Below are 22,877 nucleotides of genomic sequence, written 5' to 3'. Positions count from 1 at the left end.
CTTTGCTCCAGTGGAGCCTTGGCTGCAGGAGGGGAAGAGAGAGAAAGGAGAAGGGGAAGGGTGGAGAAGCAGATGGGCACTTCTCCTATGTGACCTGACCGGGAATCAAACCCAGGACTTCCATATGCCGGTGCGACGCTCTACCACTGAGGCAACCAGGCAGGGCCTACAGTTGTTCTTGAATCATTTATTGAAAAGACTTCCCTCTATCTAATCACCAATGCACCTTTGTTGAAAATCAACTGACCGTATAACGTAGATCTACAATTTTGGACTTTGTTGTATTCCACTCAGCTGTATGTCTACCTTCATTCCAGTACTACACTATCTTGGCTTTGTAGTAATTCTTAAAATCAAGTATTCTATCAAGTCCTCTAAGGTCTCAGATTTTATTCCTTTTAGATTATTTTGTTATTCCAGATACTACTGTTGAGAAATAAAGTTGGGAGTTGATGTTTTAGATTATATCTTAGATACAGAGTAGAAAGATCTGTTTTTGAATCCTGGTGCATCAGTCAAGGTTTTGGGGTTTTTTTGCACAGTAGGCTCTAGCAATGGTAGCTGTTAGTCTCAGTTAATGATACTGTCAGTGCATTCCTGAGGTATAGGTGGCATGTCCTCTATCTCTACACAGTAAATTGTCCCCAAATATGTGTTTCAAAAGAAAGTCTATTGACCATATGTAGACATTGTATAATCTTAAACAAAAAGGTATTTTATCTTTCCCTAGCAATCAGTTGCATATAATTATATTAATTATTATATTAATCTGTTGAATGAGTCAAATTTAATTTTTGTTCTAAATATTTTCTTTTGTATTCTACCAGAATCTTGAGCTGAATGATGATACTGTTCTAAATGAGATAAAGTTAGCAGATTGTGAACAATTCCAGATGCCCAACCTATGTGCTGAAGAGCTTGCTGTTATCCTTGGGATCTGGTAAGTTAATGACTTACTTGGCTACACTGAGCACCTTGCATGATGGTTATATTGTGTTGGGGAAATCTTAATTCAGGAGGTCCCTATAGTTCTGGATGAAGAAGGAATCTTATATTTGCTTCTGAAGGTTGAGAATAGTTGGACAACCACACAAAAGGTTAGAGGTTAGGAATCTCTGGAATCTCCTGGGAGTTGCTATGCATGTCTTTCTGTTTCCTCCATAAACAAAATTTCTCAGATTAGCTTTAGCTATCAGTATTTGGGATAGGTGAGAATGAATATTTTGACCTTTGAGGATATTAACATCTCAAAAGATAGTTATTTTTAAAATATTGTAGAACCTTATGTGTGTTGGAAATAGTTTTTCCTTTTATTTTTATATATTTTTCTATTTTGAAGTAATTTCAGATTTGGAAAAAAGTTGCCAGGGCATGGCATTGTAAAGAATTGAAGAGAATCATTTTCCAACATGATCCTCTATCACCCCTGAATACTTTAGTGTGTGATTTCAACAAGCAGGGGTATTTTGTACATTGTCACAATACAGTTATCAAAATTCAGGAAAACAACATCCATACTTCCCTAACACTTACTACTTAGACTGCATTTGGGTTTCCATGTCCCAGGCATCTCCTGTGGCACAGGGCCCGTCTAGAAGATGTGTGTCACATGTAGTCGTCATGTCTCTTTAGTTTGTGTCAGTCTGAATGCTTGCTCATTTTGCTTGACTTTCATGATATTAACACTTTTGAAACTTAAAAGCCACTTCTTTTGTAGACTTTGCCTCTGTTTGAATTTGCCTGATTTATACCAGGTATTTTCACATTATCCCTCTTTAATATTATAACAACACTAGAGTTGTTCTTTTTCTCCATTTTTCAGATGGGAAATCAGGATTCAGATGGCTAAATGACTTCCTCAGAATTACACAGCAACAATTAGGGCTTAAATCCAGGATTTATTGCCTTCGGATTCTGAGTTCTTTATGCTATTTCTTAGGCATTATTGTGGCTCATAATTCATAATTGTCAGCTCATCAGGAAATTGAGTCACATCATATATATATGTATAACATATATATGATATATATTCCTAGGCATTCTGTCATTTGAGCTTTAGCTATATTGAGTTAGACTTCACAATTGAGAGAAAACTAAAAAACTAAGAAAATGCTTATTTCAAATACTATATTCCCCCAAATAGAATCTTAATGGAATCTCAATACAGTACAGTTCAAAGTGCTGATTGGATTTCACTTTTCATTGGTAGAAACTACAGGGTGTCTTCAGGTTAAGACACAGTTCCGTTCCTACGACAGTGATGTAACCTGAGTTTTGGTATAAGTCGAAACACACCTTAGCCTAACACAAACGGAACACTTGCACTTTTAACAGTCCATAATGGCGTCGGTAAGTGTACTGGGGGATGTCAACTCCCTCTCTCACATGCTGCGTTACTGCGTATTCTTTCGCCGCATAACCAAACTAGTTTGCTCCCATAGTCCGTAAATATGCTAATGGCCTAAGCCGAAACACACACGTCTCAACTTCTTTAAGTTTTTATGGGAGTGAGTGTCAGAAACTTGAAATGTCATATGTTGAGGCTGTTGTAACCGGAGGACCCCTCTATTATACTCTGAATCTTGGAAGATCTGATGTAGTTTATAAATCTCTGAGTTAGAACATCAGTGAATTTAAGATGTGCAAGGATTGAGTTACTATGGGGGTTGTAAACGATGATTTTGTTATACCACCTGATCTGTCTGATCCTCAAGGCTGTTAATCCCTATGGAGAAGTGACTTTGGGCATTGTGATAGGATGGGTGGATTTGGAAAGGAGACACAGAGAAGGTGAATTCTTATAGGTGGTAGATTGGGCTCCTGCTTGCGTTTGACTTTACCTGAAGACCACTCACTAGAACTTGCCCCATGTCACTTCTCCCCCCTTTTTTTAAAATTCATTTTAGAGAGAGGAGAGAGAAAGAGATAGATGCAGAGAGAGAGAGAACGGAAGAGGAGCAGGAAGCATTAACTCCCATATGTGCCTTGATCAGGCAAGCCCAGGGTTTTGAGCAGGCAACCTCAGTGTTCCAGGTTGATGCTTTATCCACTGCGCCACCACAGGTCAGGCTGGCCCATGTCTCTTGTACCTCAGTATACCTGATAGTTTCTATGTAATAATGGAAGGAATTCCTTAAAATACAGCAGTCCTTTAGTAATTAGGACTACCAGAGAGGTGATCCCTTTTACATTAACAGCCTGATTTTTGGGTATGAATAATAATATATTCTAAGCCTAACAGTAAATTATGATTGAGTGGTGGCCTGATTCAGTGACTATGTCATAATTGTTTTTAAAAAGCCTGTAGCATTTCACTTTATCAGTATACTTTATTCAGTGAATTAAGGATTAGAATTTTATATGGGAGAGTTGAATGTTGATTTATTTTGGATGAGGTTCTTATCTTGGACCAACTTCTGTGCTCTTGTTCACTCATTAGAATCATAGAGACTTAGAATTGAAAGGACCTTAGAGGTTAATTGGATCATCTTGTCAAATGAAACAATTCCTTTATGCAGTCAAACTAGAAATATCTAAGTATGGATCTATGTGTGTGTTGTATGTTTTAAACAAAATGACTCCATAATCCTCCCCCATTCATTTATTTTTTTCTTACCAACAATAAAAATAAGTTTATTTAAAAATTACTAATTTTTTTTTTTTTTTTTTTTTGTATTTTTCTGAAGCTGGAAACGGGGAGAGACAGTCAGACAGACTCCCGCATGCGCCCGACCGGGATCCACCCGACACACCCACCACCAGGGGCAACACTCTGCCCACCAGGGGGCGATACTCTGCCCCTCCAGGGCGTCACTCTGTTGCGACCAGAGCCACTCTAGTGCCTGGGGCAGAGGCCAAGGAGCCATCCCCAGCGCCCGGGCCATCTTTGCTCCAGTGGAGCCTCGGCTGCAGGAGGGGAAGAGAGAGACAGAGAGGAAGGAGAGGGGGAGGGGTGGAGAAGCAAATGGGCGCTTCTCCTGTGTGCCCTGGCCGGGAATCGAACCCGGGACTCCTGCACGCCAGGCCAACGCTTTACCACTGAGCCAACTGGCCAGGGCCACTAATTTATTTCTTTTTGAGCTTTATAAGAGTGGTATTTTACTCTACCTGCAGTCTTTTTTCTCCAGTTATTGGGTTTCTATGATTCACTCATATTTTGGGTGCAGCTACAATTTACTTTGTAGTATATCATTACATTTGATGAATATTTCACAATTTATTAGTTTCCTTTGGACTTTTGGGTTAGTAACTGGTTTTTTCTGTCACTAACACTATTACCATAAATCCTTGTGTGTCTCATTTTTGTTATCCACAGTTAAAGAACTTCTCTGGGCTCTGACACTTAGGGTAGAATTACTGAGTTCAGGCCATGTGAGTGTAAACTTTACAAGATCGTGCTAAATTGTTTTCCAAAATTATGCCACCAGATCATACTGAAATCAGCAGGATCTAAGAATTCCCATTGTTCTGCCTCTTAGGCAAAAATTAAGAAGTTGTCAAATGGTTATAGTAATATTTAATTTCTTTTGGCATGAGTTTAATAGATAAGAGTTGATGCCATATTAATTCTTTTCATTGTCTTTGTAGGGTAGCAGAGATTGGATTTCTTTTTTCCCTAGTAAGATAAATTATGTTGAAATTTAGCACACAAACCATTTTGTCAGCATTTTATTACTTTCTGTACTTATCTTTGGCAAACTCATATCTACATTTGTATGTAATACAGTAATATTAAAATATGTGCTTTCAACTATATGGAATAAATTTACTTTGCCTTTTAAAAAGAATAATTCATTAGATACAATATGCACTTTAGAAGTAATTTACCTTTTTTAATTTAAAGCACAAATTTGCAAAAAAACAACCCAGTACATAAGCTAACGGAAGAGGAGTTGCTGGCATTTACATCGGTGAGTAGTGTCTTCTCTCTTTTCATTTTCACTTTTTTTCTTATACGTTATTTTGCCTCTGGTATACTCCACCACCCCCCCGAAGTGAGAAGCCATGGGAGGTAGAGAGACAGACTCCTGCATGCACTTGACCTGGTTGCACTAGGCATGCTCACCAGGGGGCGATGCTCGGCCCCTCTGGGGCACTGTTGCACTGCAACTGGAGCCATTCTAGTGCCTGAGGCAGAGGCCGTGGAGCCATCCTCAGCACCCAAGCCAACTTTGCTCCAAAGGAGCCTTGGCTGCAGGAGAGGAAGAGAGTGATAGAGAGAAAGGAGAGGGGGAAGGGTGGAGAAGCAGATGGGTGCTTCTCCTGTGTTCCTTGGCTAGGAATCGAACTCGGGACTTCCACACACTGGTCCGACACTCTACCACTGAGCCAACTGGCCAGGGCTGCCTCTGGTATATTCTTGCCTCAGATTGCTCATGGTGAAACACTGCCACTTAAGAAAACTAAGGGAACAAAAACTCATCATTTTAGTTTCCAAAGTGCATCTACTTTGCTGCTGATTTAAACAGAAGTATTTTTCTTTGTGCTTGCTTAGATTTGAGGGCAGTGACCAAGAGCTTTTTTTTTTTTTTTTTTTTTTTTTTTACAGAGACAGAGAGAGAGTCAGAGAGAATGATAGATAGGGACAGACAGGCAGGAAGGGAGAGAGATGAGAAGCATCAATCATCAGCCCCTCATTGCAACACCTTAGTTCAGGGGTCCCCAAACTTTTTACACAGGGGGCCAGTTCACTGTCCCTTAGACCATTGGAGGGCCGGACTATAAAAAAACTATGAACAAATCCCTATGCACACTGCACATATCTTATTTTAAAGTAAAAAAACAAAACGGGAACAAATACAATATTTAAAATAAAGAACAAGTAAATTTAAATCAACAAACTGACCAGTATTTCAATGGGAACTATGGGCCTGCTTTTGGCTAATGAGATGGTCAATGTCTGGTTCCATATTTGTCACTCTAGCCGTAACAAGTGATATGACGCGCTTCCAGAGCCGTGACGTGTGCTTCCCGCGTCACCGGAAGTAGTACTGTATGTGAGCAACACTGCGCTTTGTGGCGCCGCCACATACTGTGCTCTTCTCACTGACCACCAATGAAAGAGGTGCCCCTTCCAGAAGTGCAGCGGGGGCCAGATAAATGGCCTCAGGGAGCTGCATGCGATCCACAGGCCATAGTTTGGGGACCCCTGACTTAGTTCATCGATTGCTTTCTCACATGTGCCTTGACCGTAGGCCTTCAGCAGACTGAGTAACTCCTTGCTCGAGCCAGCGACCTTTGATCCAAGCTGGTGAGCTTTGCTCAAACCAGATGAGCTCACGCTCAAGCTGGTGACCTTGGGGTCTCGAACCTGGGTTTTCCACATCCCAGTCCAACACTATCTACTGTGCCACCGCCTGGTTTCTTGTTCATTGTTTGTTCCCAGAGCATCACACAGAATAGATGCTCAATTAATGTTGAATGACTAAACAAAATGACAACAAAAGTTTTAATTTTCATTCCAAAGCCGCTATAGTAGACAACTCTTGTAAAACTGAGGGCGATGCACCCATGGATATGGGGAGGGCTAGGGGCAAACCAGGAGAGGGGGGCTACAGAGGCTAGGGGTGGGACAGCATTCAGAGCCACAGGGGTCCTGTCAGCATTGGACAGCACAGCGTGGCCAGCAAAATGGCTGTGGCTTTTACAATGAGGAGTGCATTGCTCGTCTCTAAGGGCAGTGACAGTGGAGTGTCTGAGTAGTCAGTCCAGAGAATTACGGAGGGAATGGGGTATGAGCGAATAAAGTTGCTCAAGACCACAGTAGGAGAAAAACAGCAGTGAAAAGGAAAGACAGAGTAATAGATGTCTGAGGATTTGAGATCAAAGAAGACTTTTTTAGAAAAGAAAGGTCACAGACGAAGGGGTCAGTCAGTGTCTTTTTAGCTTTATGGAAAAAATAAGATACATCTTTAATGAACACAAGTTGCTTTAAAGACCTCATTTTTTTCAAAGGCATTTTTATATTGTGGTTGGGACTCAAATTAGAATTCTGATGTTTTACTTCCTTGTTATTTTTCAGATAAGGCAAAAATAAAGTACTTTTATCTGGTGGAAAGAAAAGCTGCTCACTCTGTACTATAATATCATATAAATTTTGCAAATTACTGTTTTCTGTGTATCATTTGGAGCTGGTTGGATTTTAATCCTTTGAGTATTCTGGGTGCCCTTTTTACTTTCCCACTTCTTAGAAATCTTTGCTGTTTATCATTATAGCATGTCTGTGTTTAGGTTACTATGTAGAAATGTCCTTACTTACTCATTACATGTGCTACCAGGAATTTGACAAGTACAGTGATACAAACAGTCTTTAAAAAATATATTAAAAGTTGATATGTATTTCCCATTTATTTATGCAGCTAATATCTAATGAATACTTAATATGTACTAGGCCATCATGCTAGTCATTGGGATACAGCAGTAAACAGTCTTTTTCTTCTTGGAGTTTACACCAATTTATAGTCTTGTGGGAGAAGTACACTGTAGACAGAGAGAGAAATACATATTTAATAGAAGTGCGCAGGAGAAATACACAGCATGTCAGCCAAGGCAGTGGGGAAGATCTCAGCGGGAAGGTGACGCTGGACTCAGTGTGCACAAAGTCAGACACGGGAAGCTCGGGGCTCTGGAATGGGGCTGAGCAGGGGTCAGTGTAGGGAAGTACTGGGCTGGATGGGGACAAGTGTGCCCTGATAAATGATGACTAGGACGCTTGGGCTTTTTCTGATGAGGTAAACAGGATGTAGCTTGTCAGAGGGAGTGTTCCTGCTGGCCTCTCACGGTGAGATGGTTGGTAGCAACATCCGCTAGGTCTGGTCTCTTCAGCAGTTTATGGTGGTATATATATTATCCATAGTTATCCTGAAAAGATACAAAACACCGTATTTCCCCATGTATAAGATGCACATTAATTTTGGGAGCTGAAATTTGAAAAAATATTACATAAAGTTATTGAACTCAAGTTTTATTCATCATAAAATTCATACAACTCCTCATCACTGTCAAAACTCCCATCCATTAGCTTGTCCTCATCGGTGTCTGATAACAATTTAATGTCTTCATATATTGCCTCGTCCTCAGTTCCATCTATGGCATTTGAAATGCCACACTTCTACAACCACTGTATAAGACTCACCCAGTTTTTAGACCCCAAATTTTTTGAAAAAAGGTGTGTCTTATACATGGAGAAATGTGGTACTCTACGTTCAGAGTTCATTTTTTAAGCTTTTCTTGTGGGTGGGGGGGTCTATTTTATTTTCTCTTGTATTTTTCTGAAGTGAGAAGCAGGGAGGCTGTCAGACAGACTCCCACATGCATCTGACTGGGATCCACCCCGCAAGCCCACCAGGGGGCGATGCTCTGCCCATCTGGGCCGTTGCTCCATTGCAACCGGAGCCATTCTAGCATCTGAGGCGGAGGCCATGGAGCCATCCTCAGTGCTTGGGCCAACTTTGCTCCAATGGAGCCTTGGCTGTGGGAGGGGAAGAGAGAGAAAGGAGAGGGGGAAGGGTGGAGAAGCAGATGGTTGCTTCTGTGTGCCCTGGCTGGGAATTGAACCCTGGACTTCCACACGCCAGGCTGATGCTCTACCACTGAACCAGCTAGCCAGGGCTTTTTTTTTTCTTAAACCTTTCTTTTTCTACTTCTCTTCTGATTAAAAAAAAAAACATTTCTCTCCCCATTCTTGTTCCTCTAAATTGTAAGGTTCTTCTGGAGAAATTAATTCAGGTAACCTCATCTGTGAGTGAACTCACCCTCCTGGCTCCCAGTGAAGGGCATGAATTCAAGTGTCATGCTTTCCCCCTGGGGCTTTATAATACATGTTTAGCGCTCTCTCCTCCTCCAACTGTTTTCCAGATTAGAACTGACTCAGGGACGGATCTCCTTTTGTAGGAAAGCTGTTCAATTACAATGCTTCATACTGCTAGGCCTGACTCTTCCAAAGAGATGGGTTTGTTAATCCCAAGTAAATCTTTAGCTGATAAGAAGTAGGGTAAGGGACTTATACGGGATGGGGGCTTTTAAAGCCGAGGCACACTTAGGGCTCCGTACCACTTCATTCTTTTTTACTCCCAAGGGAAGTGTACTGAATATACCAGAAAAACCCACATCAACCCTTGTCAAATCTTCTTTCATCTGTCTATCCTCCCTTCTTTTTTTATTTATTCAGTGAGAGGAAGGGAGGCAGAGAGACAGACTCCAGCATGTGCCCTGACCTAGATTCACCCGGCAAGCACACTAAGAGGCAATGCCCTGCCCATCTGGGGAGTTGCTCCATTGCTCAGCAATCAAGCTCTTCTTAGTGCCTGAGGCAGAAGCCATGGAACCATCCTTCGTGCCAGGGCCCAACTCACTCCACTCGAACCATGGCTGCAGGAAGAGTATATATTTATAGAGAGAGAAGTGAAAGGGGGAGGGGTAGAGAAGCAGATGGGCGCCTTTTTCTGTGTGCCCTGACTGGGAATCTAACCCGGGACATCCACATGCCAGGCCAATGCTCTACCACTGAGCCTATCAGCCAAACACCTACCTGTTGTTTATAACTCCAAAGGAGTATTGAGGCAAGAGGGAACACTTTTAGGTGCTATGGCACTTCTAAACTCTTGAACTTTTGTCTGTGCTTCTCTTTTAATAAGTATCATGTTTGGGCTTGTATTACAGCTATTTATGTATGTGTCCTATCTTCCTCGTAAGACTATAAACTCCCATGCTGTTCTTCTCTGGGTCTTCTACAAGGCCTGGCACAGTGCTTCGATGCTCTACTCATAGTTGTTGCTCAGTAAATGTATGCAGAATAAGAGAAACAATGAAATGTATACAAAATCCTGCAACAGGATTTGTGCCTGCCTGCAGCTTGGTGTTGCATTACTCCACTTAGTTCCAGAACTTAGGTAGTAGTACTACTTTAACCTAGTGTGCTGCCCAGCGTACGTGTGGCTAGTGGTAAGGGTGACCACTTGTTTCATCTTTCTCTCTGTAAAATAGGAGACAGAGTTCTGTGCTTCTCCCTCAGCACTGTTTTGAGGATCAAATTACAGAATGGGTGTGAGAGTACTTCCCAGAGGGTGGATGCTGGTGCACCCACAGCATTCAGTGATGAGCCAGTCCTCTGGTCACCCATTGGTAGGGGAGCATTTCTGTTTAGAGGAGTAGGATTTTTTAAGTGGCTAAGACCTGTTTGCAATTGGCTGCAAATGTGGAAGAGAAGGGAGCAGAGAGAAGAGAAGTAGCGTACCCTTTCTTGCTGGGCATCCATTTCCTACTCTGCAGCAGTGTAGGCGGCCTGGGATGGGGGCAGTGAACTGTTGAGATTAGGAGGTGTCTGCCTTTGCTAATAGAAGGCCAAGTACAGTAGAAGACTTAATGTCCCAACCAGAAAACTGAAGGGTTAGGACCACGGTTATTGGACATTTGGTAAATATTTACTGAATAAGCAAATGAATGGTCCTCAATTTCATTCATTTTTAATGAACTGTCCTTACGTTTATTAAAGTGGTGGTATAATCTCTTTTTTGAGAAAAATTTTGCCAGTATTTTCATGTTGGTGCAGCATGTTGAAATATATGTGAGCTGTGTTTGGAAAATGTTTTAATTCAGCAATGGCAGAATCTTATCCTATGAGGAATACTTTACTTTCTTAAAGTTTTCATTATGTAGTGCTGTTCCTGAGACAGTATATCTGTACGTTTCAGGAAAACTGAATGAGTCATAGTAAAAATAACCCAGACTGCTTTAGAGAGCTTTTATGTTGTATCAGCTTGATAATTAGCTGTATTATCTACGTTATTTCCTTTCAGATAAGCCAAGTCAGTGCCATTCAATAATTCCTTTAATTTCCTTTCATTGTTGTAAATGGGAAAAATTGTGTTAATTCAGACAGGTGTTTCAGTTTTAATTGGCAAAAGTTTTGCTAAAGTGTGAATTGATATTGGCACCCCGCCTTCTGACTGTTGGCCTCAAACCCCAAGGTCCCTGTAAATGAAAAAAGGAAAATAACCTTTTTGAAGTTACACATTAGATTGTATGTACTTTGTCTTTCTGCTATTATTTTTAAAGCTATTTAATAAATACTTACTTATGAACATAAAATAGTTTGCTAATCACTTTTATAGATTAAAATGGTCACCTATTTTTCTTCCAGAGCATACTCATTTCTTAATTTTAATTTTTTAAGATAGGCGATATAACTTTACTTCTGATAACCTTGTGTTAGCATTACATATGTTCTATGTTAAGCAGGATAGCTCAGAATTTTTTTTTTTGATAGCTCAGAATTTTTATTTTCTTTGTGGTTTGAATACTTGTCTCCCAAATGTTACTACTCTGTGCATTTTAATTTAATAGGCATTTATCAATAATGAACATTGTAACTTTCTCTGAGTTATAACTTGCTAACTTTATAAAAGCAGAATATAGGTATATTTTATTTCTTGTATCACTCTGTAAGTTAACTGTTATTAAGCAGAAGCTTGATAAATATATATATATATATATTTTTTTTTGTATTTTTCTGAAGCTGGAAACCGGGAGAGACAGACAGACTCCTGCATGCACCCGACCGGGATCCACCCGGCACGCTCACCAGGGGCAACGCTCTGCTCACCAGGGGGCGATGCTCTACCCCTCCGGGGCATCGCTCTGTTGTGACCAGAGCCACTCTAGCGCCTGGGGCAGAGGCCAAGGAGCCATCCCCAGCGCCCGGGCCATCTTTGCTCCAATGGAGCCTCGGCTGTGGGAGGGGAAGAGAGAGACAGAGAGGAAGGAGAGGGGGAGGGGTGGAGAAGCAGATAGGCGCTTCTCCTGTGTGCCCTGGCCAGGAATCGAACCCGGGACTTCTGCACTCCAGGCCGACGCTCTACCACTGAGCCAGCCGGCCAGGGCCGATAAATATTTTTTGACTGGAGTTGAGCTGAGTTACTTGTATATATCCTATTTCAAAAGTAGAAAGACTCAGTCATAGGACTTGTGGGATCTTACAAGGTTCTTTTCTTGCCACCGTCTACTTGGGTGACTGCTACTTCTTCCTGTACAGTTAACCATGGCTTGAGGGTGATGCTTATTTATGAGTTTACTTTAGTCATGTTGGGGTAACTGGTATTAGATTTGAACTCTGGTTGTAAACAACTGCAGAACTGGACAGATTGTATAACAGAACTATATTAAAAGGATAATAAATCATGGCCAAATAATGTTCATTTCAGGAATGAAAATTAGTTTAAAATGAAACAATCAATGCAATTAATCTTATTAGCATATAAAGGAGAAGAGCCATATGATTATCTCAATAGAAATAGAAAAGTATTTGAACAAAATTCAACAGACTTTTATTATTAAAACTCTTCGTGAACTAGGGACGAGAATGGATTATTAACCTGATAAAGAGCATCTATGGAAATTCTGTAACTAAAATCATTATTGGTAGAAAACAATCTTTCTTCCCAAAGTAAGATCAGGAAAAAGGTACTTCTGTTCTCCATTGAACTGGAGATTCCAGCTATTGCAATAAGACATAAAGAAGATACAAAAGGTATTCAGATTGGAAAGGAAGATATAAAATTATCATTATGCATAGACAACAATTGTATATATAGGAGACCAATTGAATCATCCTGGCAATCAATGGGGTGACAGATGTCACAGCCAGATTGCCCTCACATTTAATATAAGAAACCAGAAAAAATTGACATAAAAGCTACTAGACTTAATAAGCAAAGTTTGAGAATTCAAAGTCAATATAAAAAAAATCAGTTGTGTTTATATATTACTAGCAATTAGTAATTGGGAAGACATTGAAACCACTTATGATAGCATGAAATAGGAAATGCTTAATGATAAATTTAATTGAAATATATTACTTCCCCAAAAAGGGCAAGTAATGCTGAGAAAAATTAAAGAAGATGTAAATAAATGAAAGATTTACAGTTGTTCATGGGTTGGAATGCTTAATATTGTTGAATTGACAGTGCTTCCAAAATTAATCTGTAAATTAAATAACAAGTCAGAATCTCACAAGCTGCTTTTAAAGTTTATTTGGGGAGAATTTCTCTTCTCTGGTGGCCAAATAAGTTCTGATTGGAACTATCCTTCTGCATAAGAATGTTATAAACTATGGACAAAATACAAAAACAAAAATTCAACTATCTGATGACACTCAAGAATGACCAAAGGCAGAATGATTCTGGAAATGAATTTTTGCTTGAGGAAGGGAATGACATTGGGTAATTTTCTTGTTTTTGTTGTTTCTATCCTGTGGCTAAATCTCAGTATCTTAAATGCAAGGCAGTTAAAACTTCTATAGCAATTCTACTGTTTAGGAACGGAGTTTGGGGCTACTATGGCTGTTGGAATATGGGAAGGGGACATTTCATAAAGGAGAGAGTCATAGATAAGGATTCTTACATTCTGTATATAAACTTTGCCTAAGTGTGGCTTACTCCTGAGCTATACATGTGTAGGGCATACACTAAGTAGCTCAACTAAGGATGAAGAAGCTCAGATGAAATTCAAGCACCCTGTGTGTTGTAAGTTTTGTCAAACCAAGTTATGCGCTGAAACATAAAAGCCCAACACTTTGGAACAATATAATCAAAATTATACTCAGCAATATGATATTCACAATATGTAGAATACCATTGAGAATTGTTCTACAGTTGAAGAGTGAAGAAACTGTGAATCGTTCATAAGATAAAAGACAGTCAATGGAGATTGACTGCATCAAGACCTTGATGTTGGAATTAACAGACAAGGGTTTAAGGGGAAAAGCTTCTTTAATTATACTCAGTGACAGAAAACGGAAGTGCCTGTAAAATCACAAAGAAAGGAATTTCTAGAGAAAAATAACTATAAATAAGAACCACATGGAAATATTAAAACTGAATGTATGTGAAATGAAAATTCTCTGGATAAGAAATTCTCTGAATGGAGATAGCATAAAAAAGATTTAGAGAACTTGAAGATAGATCAATAGAAACTAGTTTGAAGAACAGAGAAACAAATGATAAAAATAATAAACAAGTCCTCCAGGACATGTGAGACAATATCAAAAGACCTAACACATGTATAATTGGAGTGTTAAAAGAAGAGAGATAATAGGGCAGGAAAAATGTATTTGAAGAAATTATGACTATGACTTCCTTAAAATGTATGAAAGCCATATATAGGCATAACTCAGATACTGAGGTTTTGGTTCCAGAGCAATACAATAAAGTAAGTCACAATTTTTTTGCTAATGGAGGATCTTGTCTTCAACTGGTAAAAAAATATTCAATACAACATCTGTGAAGTGCAGTAAAACTAAGTGAAATAAAACAAGGTATGCCTACCTATATTTTTGGATTCAAGAAGCACAATGAGAGTTAAGCAAGGTAAAACAAAACCATGCCTATGTACATGCCTAGTCAATCTGGTGAAGATAAAACAAAGAAAATCTCTTGATAAGAAACAGAAAAAAATGACATGTAAGGAGAAACAATGATTGCAAATGTCTCCAACTTCCCATCAGAACTATGGGGGGTGGAATACAATGGGACAGCATTTTTAAAGTGCTGAAAGGAAAGTTTATCAATCCAGCATTCTATATTTAGTAAAAATATCTTTCAACAATTATTGCCAAATGAAGGTATTTTCAGATAAAAGAAAACTAAGAAATTTGTTGTCAGCAGCCCTTTACTATAAGAAGGCTAAAGACAATTATTCAGGTTGAAGTGAAATAATTCTATGTAGAAGCTCAGATATTCTGTTAGAAATAAAGAGCATCTGAAATGGTAGACATATATAAAATATAAAAGAGCATCATTTTCCTTACTGTATCTTTAAAATACATACTCGTATTCAAAACAAATTATAGTTATCTTTTGGTTTTTAAACTATGTAGAAAGCATGCAAGGGTGGATAAATGGGATATACAATTACAACATTTCTATAGTTTATGTGAAGGATTACACTGTATTTCTAAATAGATTGTAAACAAATAAAGATATTTGTTATTCTAGAGCAACCACTTAAACATTTAAAGGCACGTAGCTAAAAATTTAATGATAAGTTAAAATGGCATGTCTGAATATTTTCAGTAATCCAAAAAGAAGGCAGGAAAGGCACTGCAGTGGAACAACAGATAATTGCAACCATGTCTGTAATTATATTAAATGCTAACAGAGAAATACTCCAAATGAAAGTCAAATATTATCAGAATGGGAAAATGATACACAACTATATACTCTTTCTACGAAATGTACTTTAAATAAAAATATTCAGGTTGAAAATAAATGGACAGAAAACATCTCATATAAGCATTAAGTATAAAAAGTCTGGATTTGCTAAATTAAAATCAGATAAAATGGACTTCATTACAAAGAATGTTTTTAGAGACAGGGCTATTTTCATAATAATAAAGAGAAAATTTACCAGGAAGAAATATAACAATTATAAATATGTATGTGCCTAATAATAGCCACACAAAACATGAAGCAAAAATTGACAATGAAAGTGAGAAATAGACAATGTCCCAGTCATAGTCGGAGATTTTAACATTCTTCTCAGTAATTGATAGAGCAACTAGACAAAAACAGTGAGTAAATAAATAGATAATTTGGATACCACTACTGGGCAGTTTGACCTAATTGATATTTATACAACAGTGCACTCGTTCTTTAAAAATTAATTAATTAATTAATTAAATTTGAGAGAGTTCGAGAGAGGGACAGATAGGGACAGACAGACAGGAAGGAGAGAGATGAGAAGAATCCATTCTTCGTTGTGGCTTCTTAGTCTCCTCAGTTGTTCATTGATTGCTTTCTCATATGTGCCTTGACTGAAGAGCTACAGCAGAGAGAGTGACCCCTTGCTCAAGCCAGCGACCTTGGGCTTCATGCCAGCAACCTTTATGCTCAAGCCAGCGACTGTGGAGTCATGTCTATGATTCCATACTCAAGCCAGCAACTCCACACTCAAGCCGGATGAGCCGATGCTCAAGCCGGCAACCTTGGGTTTCAAATCTGGGTCCTCTGTGTCCCTGTTCAGTGCTCTATCCACTGCGCTACCACCTGGTCAAGCAGAACAATGCACTCGTATAGTCATTCCCAGGTAGCTGCCAGATTGGTTCCAAGATCCTCAGTGGATACCAAAATCCGTAGATGTTCATGTCTCTTATATAAAATAAAATAGTATTTTCATATCACTTATACCTATCGTCTTATATGCTTTCAATCATCTCCAGATTACTTATAAACCTAATAGAATGTAAATGTGATGAAAGTAGTTGTTGTACTATATTTTTTAGGGAATAATGACAAGAAAAGTAAGTCTGGGTCCTGGCTGGTTGGCTCAGCGGTAGAGCGTCGGCCTGGCATGCAGGGGACCCGGGTTTGATTCCTGGCCAGGGCACATAGGAGAAGCGCCCATTTGCTTCTCCACACACCCCCCCCCTCCTTCCTCTCTGTCTCTCTCTTCCCCTCCCGCAGCCAAGGCTCCATTGGAGCAAAGATAGCCCGGGCGCTGGGGATGGCTCCTTGGCCTCTGCCCAAGCGCTAGAGTGGCTCTGGTCACGGCAGAGCGACCTCCCGGAGGAGCAGAGCGTCGCCCCTGGTGGGCGTGCCGGGTGGATCCCGGTCGGGCGCATGCGGGGGAGTCTGTCTGACTGTCTCTCCCTGTTTCCAGCTTCAGAAAAAAAAAAAAAAAAGAAAGAAAAGTAAGTCTGTAAATGTTCAGAACAGATACAACCCTCATAGGCCTAACTACATATTACAAGTCACCAACAATGTAACTTTTTTTTTTTTTTGTAATTTTCTTAAGTGAGAAGCAGGAAGGCAAAGAGACAGACTCCTGTATGTGCTGGACCAGGATCCACCCAGCAAGCCCACCTGGGGGTGGTGCTCTGCCTATCTGGGCTGTTGCTCCATTGCAACCGGAGCTATTCTAACGCCTGAGGTGGAGTCCATGGAGCCATCCTCAGCACCTGGGCCTACTTTGCTCCAATGGAGCCTTGGCTGCAGGAGGGAAGAGAGAGATAGAGAGAAAGGAGAGGGAGAAGGGTGGAGAAGCAGATGGGCGCTTCTCCTGTGTGCCCTGGCCAGAAATCGAACCTGGACTTCCACATGCCCGGCCAATGCTCTACCACTGAGCCAGCCAGCCGGGGCCACAATGTAACATTTTTTAAAGACTATTTTCAATTCATGGTTAGTTGAATCCACAGATGTGGAACCCCTGGATATGGAGGGCCAATTGTTATTGGAATATATGTCTTTGCAAGTATATGTGGTATGTTCAGCAAGACCATATGCTGGGCCAGTAAAACAAGCATCAGTGGATAAAACATTATTAAATCCTATGGAGTATATTCTCTTTCTACAACAGAATTAAACTTGACATAAATAATTATCTGATATCTAGAAAATCTCAAAATATTTAGAAACCAAATACTTAAACAACATACTTAACCCATGGATCAATGAAGAAATCACAGAGGAAATTTATATAGAGAAGTCAACCATTAACTAAATAATTGACCCCAATGTTACAACAGTTTTGTCATTTTTCCTTAATGTTGTTGTAACATTGAGGTAATGAGCACTTTTTAACTAGGACACTAAGTGCATGAACCATAAAAAGAAAAATTAGATGAAAAGATAAATTGAATTTTATTAAAATGAAAACCTTCTGCTTTTTAAAAGACATTATTAAGAAAATGAAAAGCCAAGACACAGACTAGGAGAAAATAATCACAGTACATATATCTTGTAAAGGACTTGTATCCAGAATAAATAAAGACTCTTTCCAACTCAATAATAAGGAAAACAAACCAATTAAACATGGACAAATGATTTGAACAGACACTCCACCAAAGATATAGGAATGACCAATAAGAGCATGAAAAATGCTTGATAGCATTAGTCATGGGAAAATGCAAATTAAAACCACAACAAGATACCACTTAAAGAACTTATAACACCATGTGGGGTTGTTAGAACTCCCATACATTATAAATGTAATGGAAATGATACAACAACTTTGGAACACAGTTTGGCATTTTCTCATACAGTTAATCATCAATTACACCTCTAGGTATTCCTCTATCATATTTCTACACCAATGTTCACAGCTGTTCAATCCATAATAGCTTAAATCTGGAAACAACCCAAATGTCCATCAACAAGTGAGTAATAAACTGCCATATATCTATCTAAAGAAATAATTCTCAGCAGTAAAAAGAAATGCAGCATTGATACATGTAACAATGTGGGTGAATCTAAAAAACGTGACTTTGAGTTAAAAAGCCAGATTGTATGATTGTATTTAATTGGAATTCTAAAATAGGCAAAAGTAAATCATAATGATAAAACACAGGTCACATATTGATTGCAGAGAGGTGCAAAGGAACTTTCTGGGTTGATGGAAATTTTGTATATCTAGATTTCATGGTGGCTACACAGGTGTATACATTTATCAAAATAGATCAAACATTACACTAACTATGGTTTTATTTTATTTTAGCTATCTTGTATGTCAATAAAGTCACTAAGAATATCCTAAATGGGGAAATGAATATGTATTATTTAGAGCTATCATGTATAGGATTGATTAGCTTTATCACAATAGGTTTTGGCCTCGGTGTAGATTTGTCTTTGTCGTCAGTTTCAGAAGTACCACACAAAATACTCAGTCTACCTAATGTGCTAAGTAGAAAGAATGCAGAAGGAGAGGAACAAAATTCCCAATAGGAAATTTCTCAGTCTTCACATTCAGCATGAAGCATACTCCTTTTTTTAAGGCAAAATCGGGCTACTTTTTCTCAGATATGTTTGGAAACCTGTCTTCAAAAGAAACTCCAATATTTAAGTGAAGGGATATACTGTGTAGAGCTCTAGGTGGGGTTGGTTAGCTTTGACCTTTAGCATTAACACAGGTTGTTGAAATTAGAATGTTTGTTGAATTTTTTCCCCCTCATGATTACGAGTGAACATACACAACAAACATAAGAATAGCTAGGGTGAATGTAAAAATCTTAAGAGTTCATAGGTCAGGGAGCTTGTGTATACAGTAGTGTATCTTTAAATTGACGTCTAAAGTGAGGTATTAATATATGATTTCAAGCAGTTTCTTGTGTTAATGGATATAAATATAGCTAATTACTAGAATTTAATTATTTTAAATCTGTAAATACCATTATTAGTGTAATCTAGTTCCAGGCCTGAAGATTAAATTATTGGTTTTATGGTAAAATGTTAACACATGAGTGAAGGCTATATATACAGGAACTTTTTGTATTACTCTGCAATTTTCCTGAAAGAAAAAATAAATTTGAAAATAAAAGTTACAAGGGAAAAACCTCTGGCACAAAGCTCTGTGGAAAATGAGAAAAGCCCATCATTGCCTCATGGCTAGATAATCATTCTTATTATAGGTTATGAGTAGACTGGAGTGTCTGGAACGTGCTCAGGCCACCATTAAACTTTTGTCTGTCAGCCTGTGCCTCTTACTGGGTTTCAACCTTGTGTCTTGCCCCATATTGTCTTTAGTAGCAAAAGAGATTGGGAGGAGTTATGAAATAAACCTAGTGACATAGAATGAAAGAAAGAACGGGGACTCAGGGACCAGTGATCAGAGGCTTCTGCTTCTGGCAACATGGTACACCAGGCGCTCTGAAAGCTCAGTGGCTGCAGAACCATTAAACCTTGGGAAGCACACTTGTTAAGACATTGCTCATCTCCCAAGATGCAGAGGAGGTGTCTAAGGAGTCTTCCCACCTAACTTAATTAATTATATATATATATATATATATATATATATATATATATGCACAGACACACAAAGAGAGATTAGCAGCTAAAGTTGGGGTCAGGCCTGACTATGCAGTGGCGCAGTGAATAGTGTCAGACTGGGATGCAGAGGACCCAGGTTCGAAATCCCGAGGCCACAGGCTTGAGTGCAGGCTCATCTGGCTTGTGCGCAGGCTCACTAGCTTGAGCGCAGAGTCGCTGGCTTGAGCGTGGGATCATAGACATGACCTCATGGTCGCTGACTTGAGCCCAAAGGTCCCATGCTCTGCTGTACCCCCACCCCCACCCCCGACAGGCACATCTGAGAAAGCAGTCAGTGAACAAATAAGGAGCTACAATGAAGAATTGATGCTTCTCCTCTCTCTTCCTTCCTGTCTGTCTGTCCCTCTTTTTGTCTCTCTCTCTCTGTCACAAAAAATATAAATAAAGTTGGGGTCAGAAATGAGAGGGAGAGAGCCGAGGCCTTGGCAGCCATCTGTAAAGGATGGAGCTACCTGAAGTGATAGCACTTTCAGAACTTTTCACTGAACCGAGATCCTTAGGATAGGGAAGTGGTCCTAAATTCATGGTGCTGCCTGTCTGTGGCAGCAGAAACTAATCTCTCTAGAAGAAAACATCTCTAATCCCAAATTAAAACTGAGCAGTGAATTCACAATTAAAGATCAACAGATAGAAGAGAAAGGCCAGCCTCTGTGATTGAGAGTCAACAAAAACACCAAAGAACAGACTCAAAGGCAAGTTACAGTTTTCTGATTCATCATTCATCATTCATATTGAACAGCTATGTATGGCATGTTTAAAGAAATAAAGGATGTATTGCAAAGGTAGCTGAACAACTTCTGTTATTAGACTTGTATGAATCGGGAGAGAAAGTATAAGTTCTAGAAATAATTTGAAACGAAAAAGCTGATTTAGGAAAGTGTAACCTATGCTTATTCATTTCAGGAAGATGTTGTAAAACATCAAATTGTGCAGAACAGGTATTCTAGGAATTCAGTCTTAGAAGTATACCTGAGAAGCTCTTGCATCTACATCAGTAGACACTTATAAGAATGTTTAACACTAGCAATGTTTTATAATGGTAGACAGACTAGAAACAACCTAAATATTTGTTGACAGGAGAAAGGACAAATTGTCTTATATCACTATTATGAAATATACAACAGTGAAGAGAAAATAAATGAATGGTAACTATAAGCAAAAACACGGCTGAGTTTTAGAAATGTAATGTTAATTTTTTTTTAATTTTTTTTATTTTTATTTTTTTTTTCATTTTTCTGAAGCTGGAAACAGGGAGAGACAGTCAAACAGACTCCCGCATGCGCCCGACCGGGATCCACCCGGCACGCCCACCAGGGGCGATGCTCTGCCCACCAGGGGGCGATGCTCTGCCCATCCTGGGCGTCGCCATGTTGCGACCAGAGCCACTCTAGCGCCTGAGGCAGAGGCCACAGAACCATCCCCAGCGCCCGGGCCATCTTTGCTCCAATGGAGCCTTGGCTGCGGGAGGGGAAGAGAGAGACAGAGAGGAAAGCGCGGCGGAGGGGTGGAGAAGCAAATGGGTGCTTCTCCTGTGTGCCCTGGCCGGGAATCGAACCCGGGTCCTCCGCACGCTAGGCTGATGCTCTACCGCTGAGCCAACTGGCCAGGGCTGTAATGTTAATTTTAAAAAACCAGTTCCATATTCACAGGTGTTTATGTTATCATACTTTATAACTTAAATTTTAGTTACTTTTAATCTTCTGTATATATCAAATAAAAAATAAAATCTAAAAACTATTTTGAACAATAGCAAGATCATATATATGTTATTTGATAAACGTTTTAAAGATTAAACAGTACTGGTTTCATCACATACATTTTATTTTTAAAGTGAATCTTACTGTTTTTCATTAGGCTGGTGAGAGGCAGAATCAGGATGGTGGAGAGCATTAATATAATGGGAAAAAATCTTAGGAGAGAAAAAGCCCTTTAGTGAGGCTACAGTCCCCAAATAGGAGAAATAGATAGGACTTACAGCTAAGATGGTAATACATTTAATATTAAGGTGTCTTCACCCATGACTGGACACTTCTGTTTGTGGCTATCATCAAGTCAAAGCTCTTAGGCTTTTTGACATTATGAATTGACATGGTGGTAGAGGATGAAAATTCGGTTTTAAAATAATTTGCATGTTTTAAATAGGTCTGCTTTTCATTTCGGCGTGAAGGGCACGTCTGGCAGTGCTGGCTAACGAGCGTCTCCAGAAGGCAGGCCTTGCTTTTCGGAGGCAGCCTGAGGACCCAACAGCTTGATCTCTCTGGTGTGTGCTTTCTGTATGAAGATTTGCAGATCATAGAAAAGAGCTTGGAAAGCATTGTACTAGCAGGAGATCCAGAATCCCAGGATTTGCCAAGCAGGCTACTAGATACGGTGTGGGAAAAAAGGGTATAAAACCTAGGGCTTGCCTTCCTGGAATTTTTAATTTAGCCAAGATCAGATAAACTTATCATAGTGTAATTAGCAATACCAAGCAGTTTAAACTACAAATTGATAGCACAGATGAATAAATCCCTTAACTGTTCAGAAAAGAAGAACTTATCTGGGACAGTGCAGTCAAAGAAGGCTTTGTTCACTGTGCAGGGATTTGAATCAGGCTCTGAAAGACAGAGGGGTTTAGATGGAGCGATAGCTGGAGCAAAGGCAAGGACTTGGGGAGCAGTGGGCTGCCCTGGGTTCCTTTAGCTGAGCTGAAAGATTTGTTTGAGGTGATAGCGAATCTTGGAGAAAAGAGACTTGAGACGGATTTTCAATGGTCTACGGAGCAAGGATAGGGGATTTGGTCTGCGTTTATAGACTAATTTGGAATTTCAACTTACTGTCATTTGTTACTGTCTTTAACAGTGAATGCTCTTTTAAATAGGTCATTAAGAAGGGGGCGTGTTGCAGGAGTAAATCTCCTTACAGTATTCCTTTGTTCCTTGCTTTGTAAGGTCACCCTGACCTGGGCGGGCATGCTCCGGTTTGGCTTTGGTGTAGGAGCCATGCAGGTGTGCATCCACGAGGAGAGCTCTGAGCTGGCTTTTGTTACGCGTGGAAAAGCAGCTATCCGAATGCTCCTTTCTG

At 39.6% G+C, this 22,877-nt stretch overlaps 1 protein-coding gene across 2 annotated transcripts in view; it reads left to right on the top strand.

The window, feature by feature from the left end:
• TTC27 (tetratricopeptide repeat domain 27) overlaps window positions 1–22,877 on the top strand; it is a 156,690-nt gene that overhangs the window by 41,786 nt on the left and 92,027 nt on the right. For both annotated transcript variants that reach the window (XM_066378547.1, XM_066378546.1), the window contains exons 8-9: window positions 828–940; window positions 4,844–4,910. In XM_066378547.1, coding sequence (XP_066234644.1) covers window positions 828–940; window positions 4,844–4,910 — 180 coding nt within the window. The remainder of the gene's footprint in view (window positions 1–827; window positions 941–4,843; window positions 4,911–22,877) is intronic.

Source organism: Saccopteryx leptura, chromosome 3 (assembly GCF_036850995.1).
Source record: "Saccopteryx leptura isolate mSacLep1 chromosome 3, mSacLep1_pri_phased_curated, whole genome shotgun sequence".
Classification (NCBI taxonomy): Eukaryota; Metazoa; Chordata; class Mammalia; order Chiroptera; family Emballonuridae; genus Saccopteryx; species Saccopteryx leptura.
The sequence above is the reverse complement of the archived record's forward strand: the minus strand, read 5'-3'. Positions and strand labels throughout refer to the sequence as shown.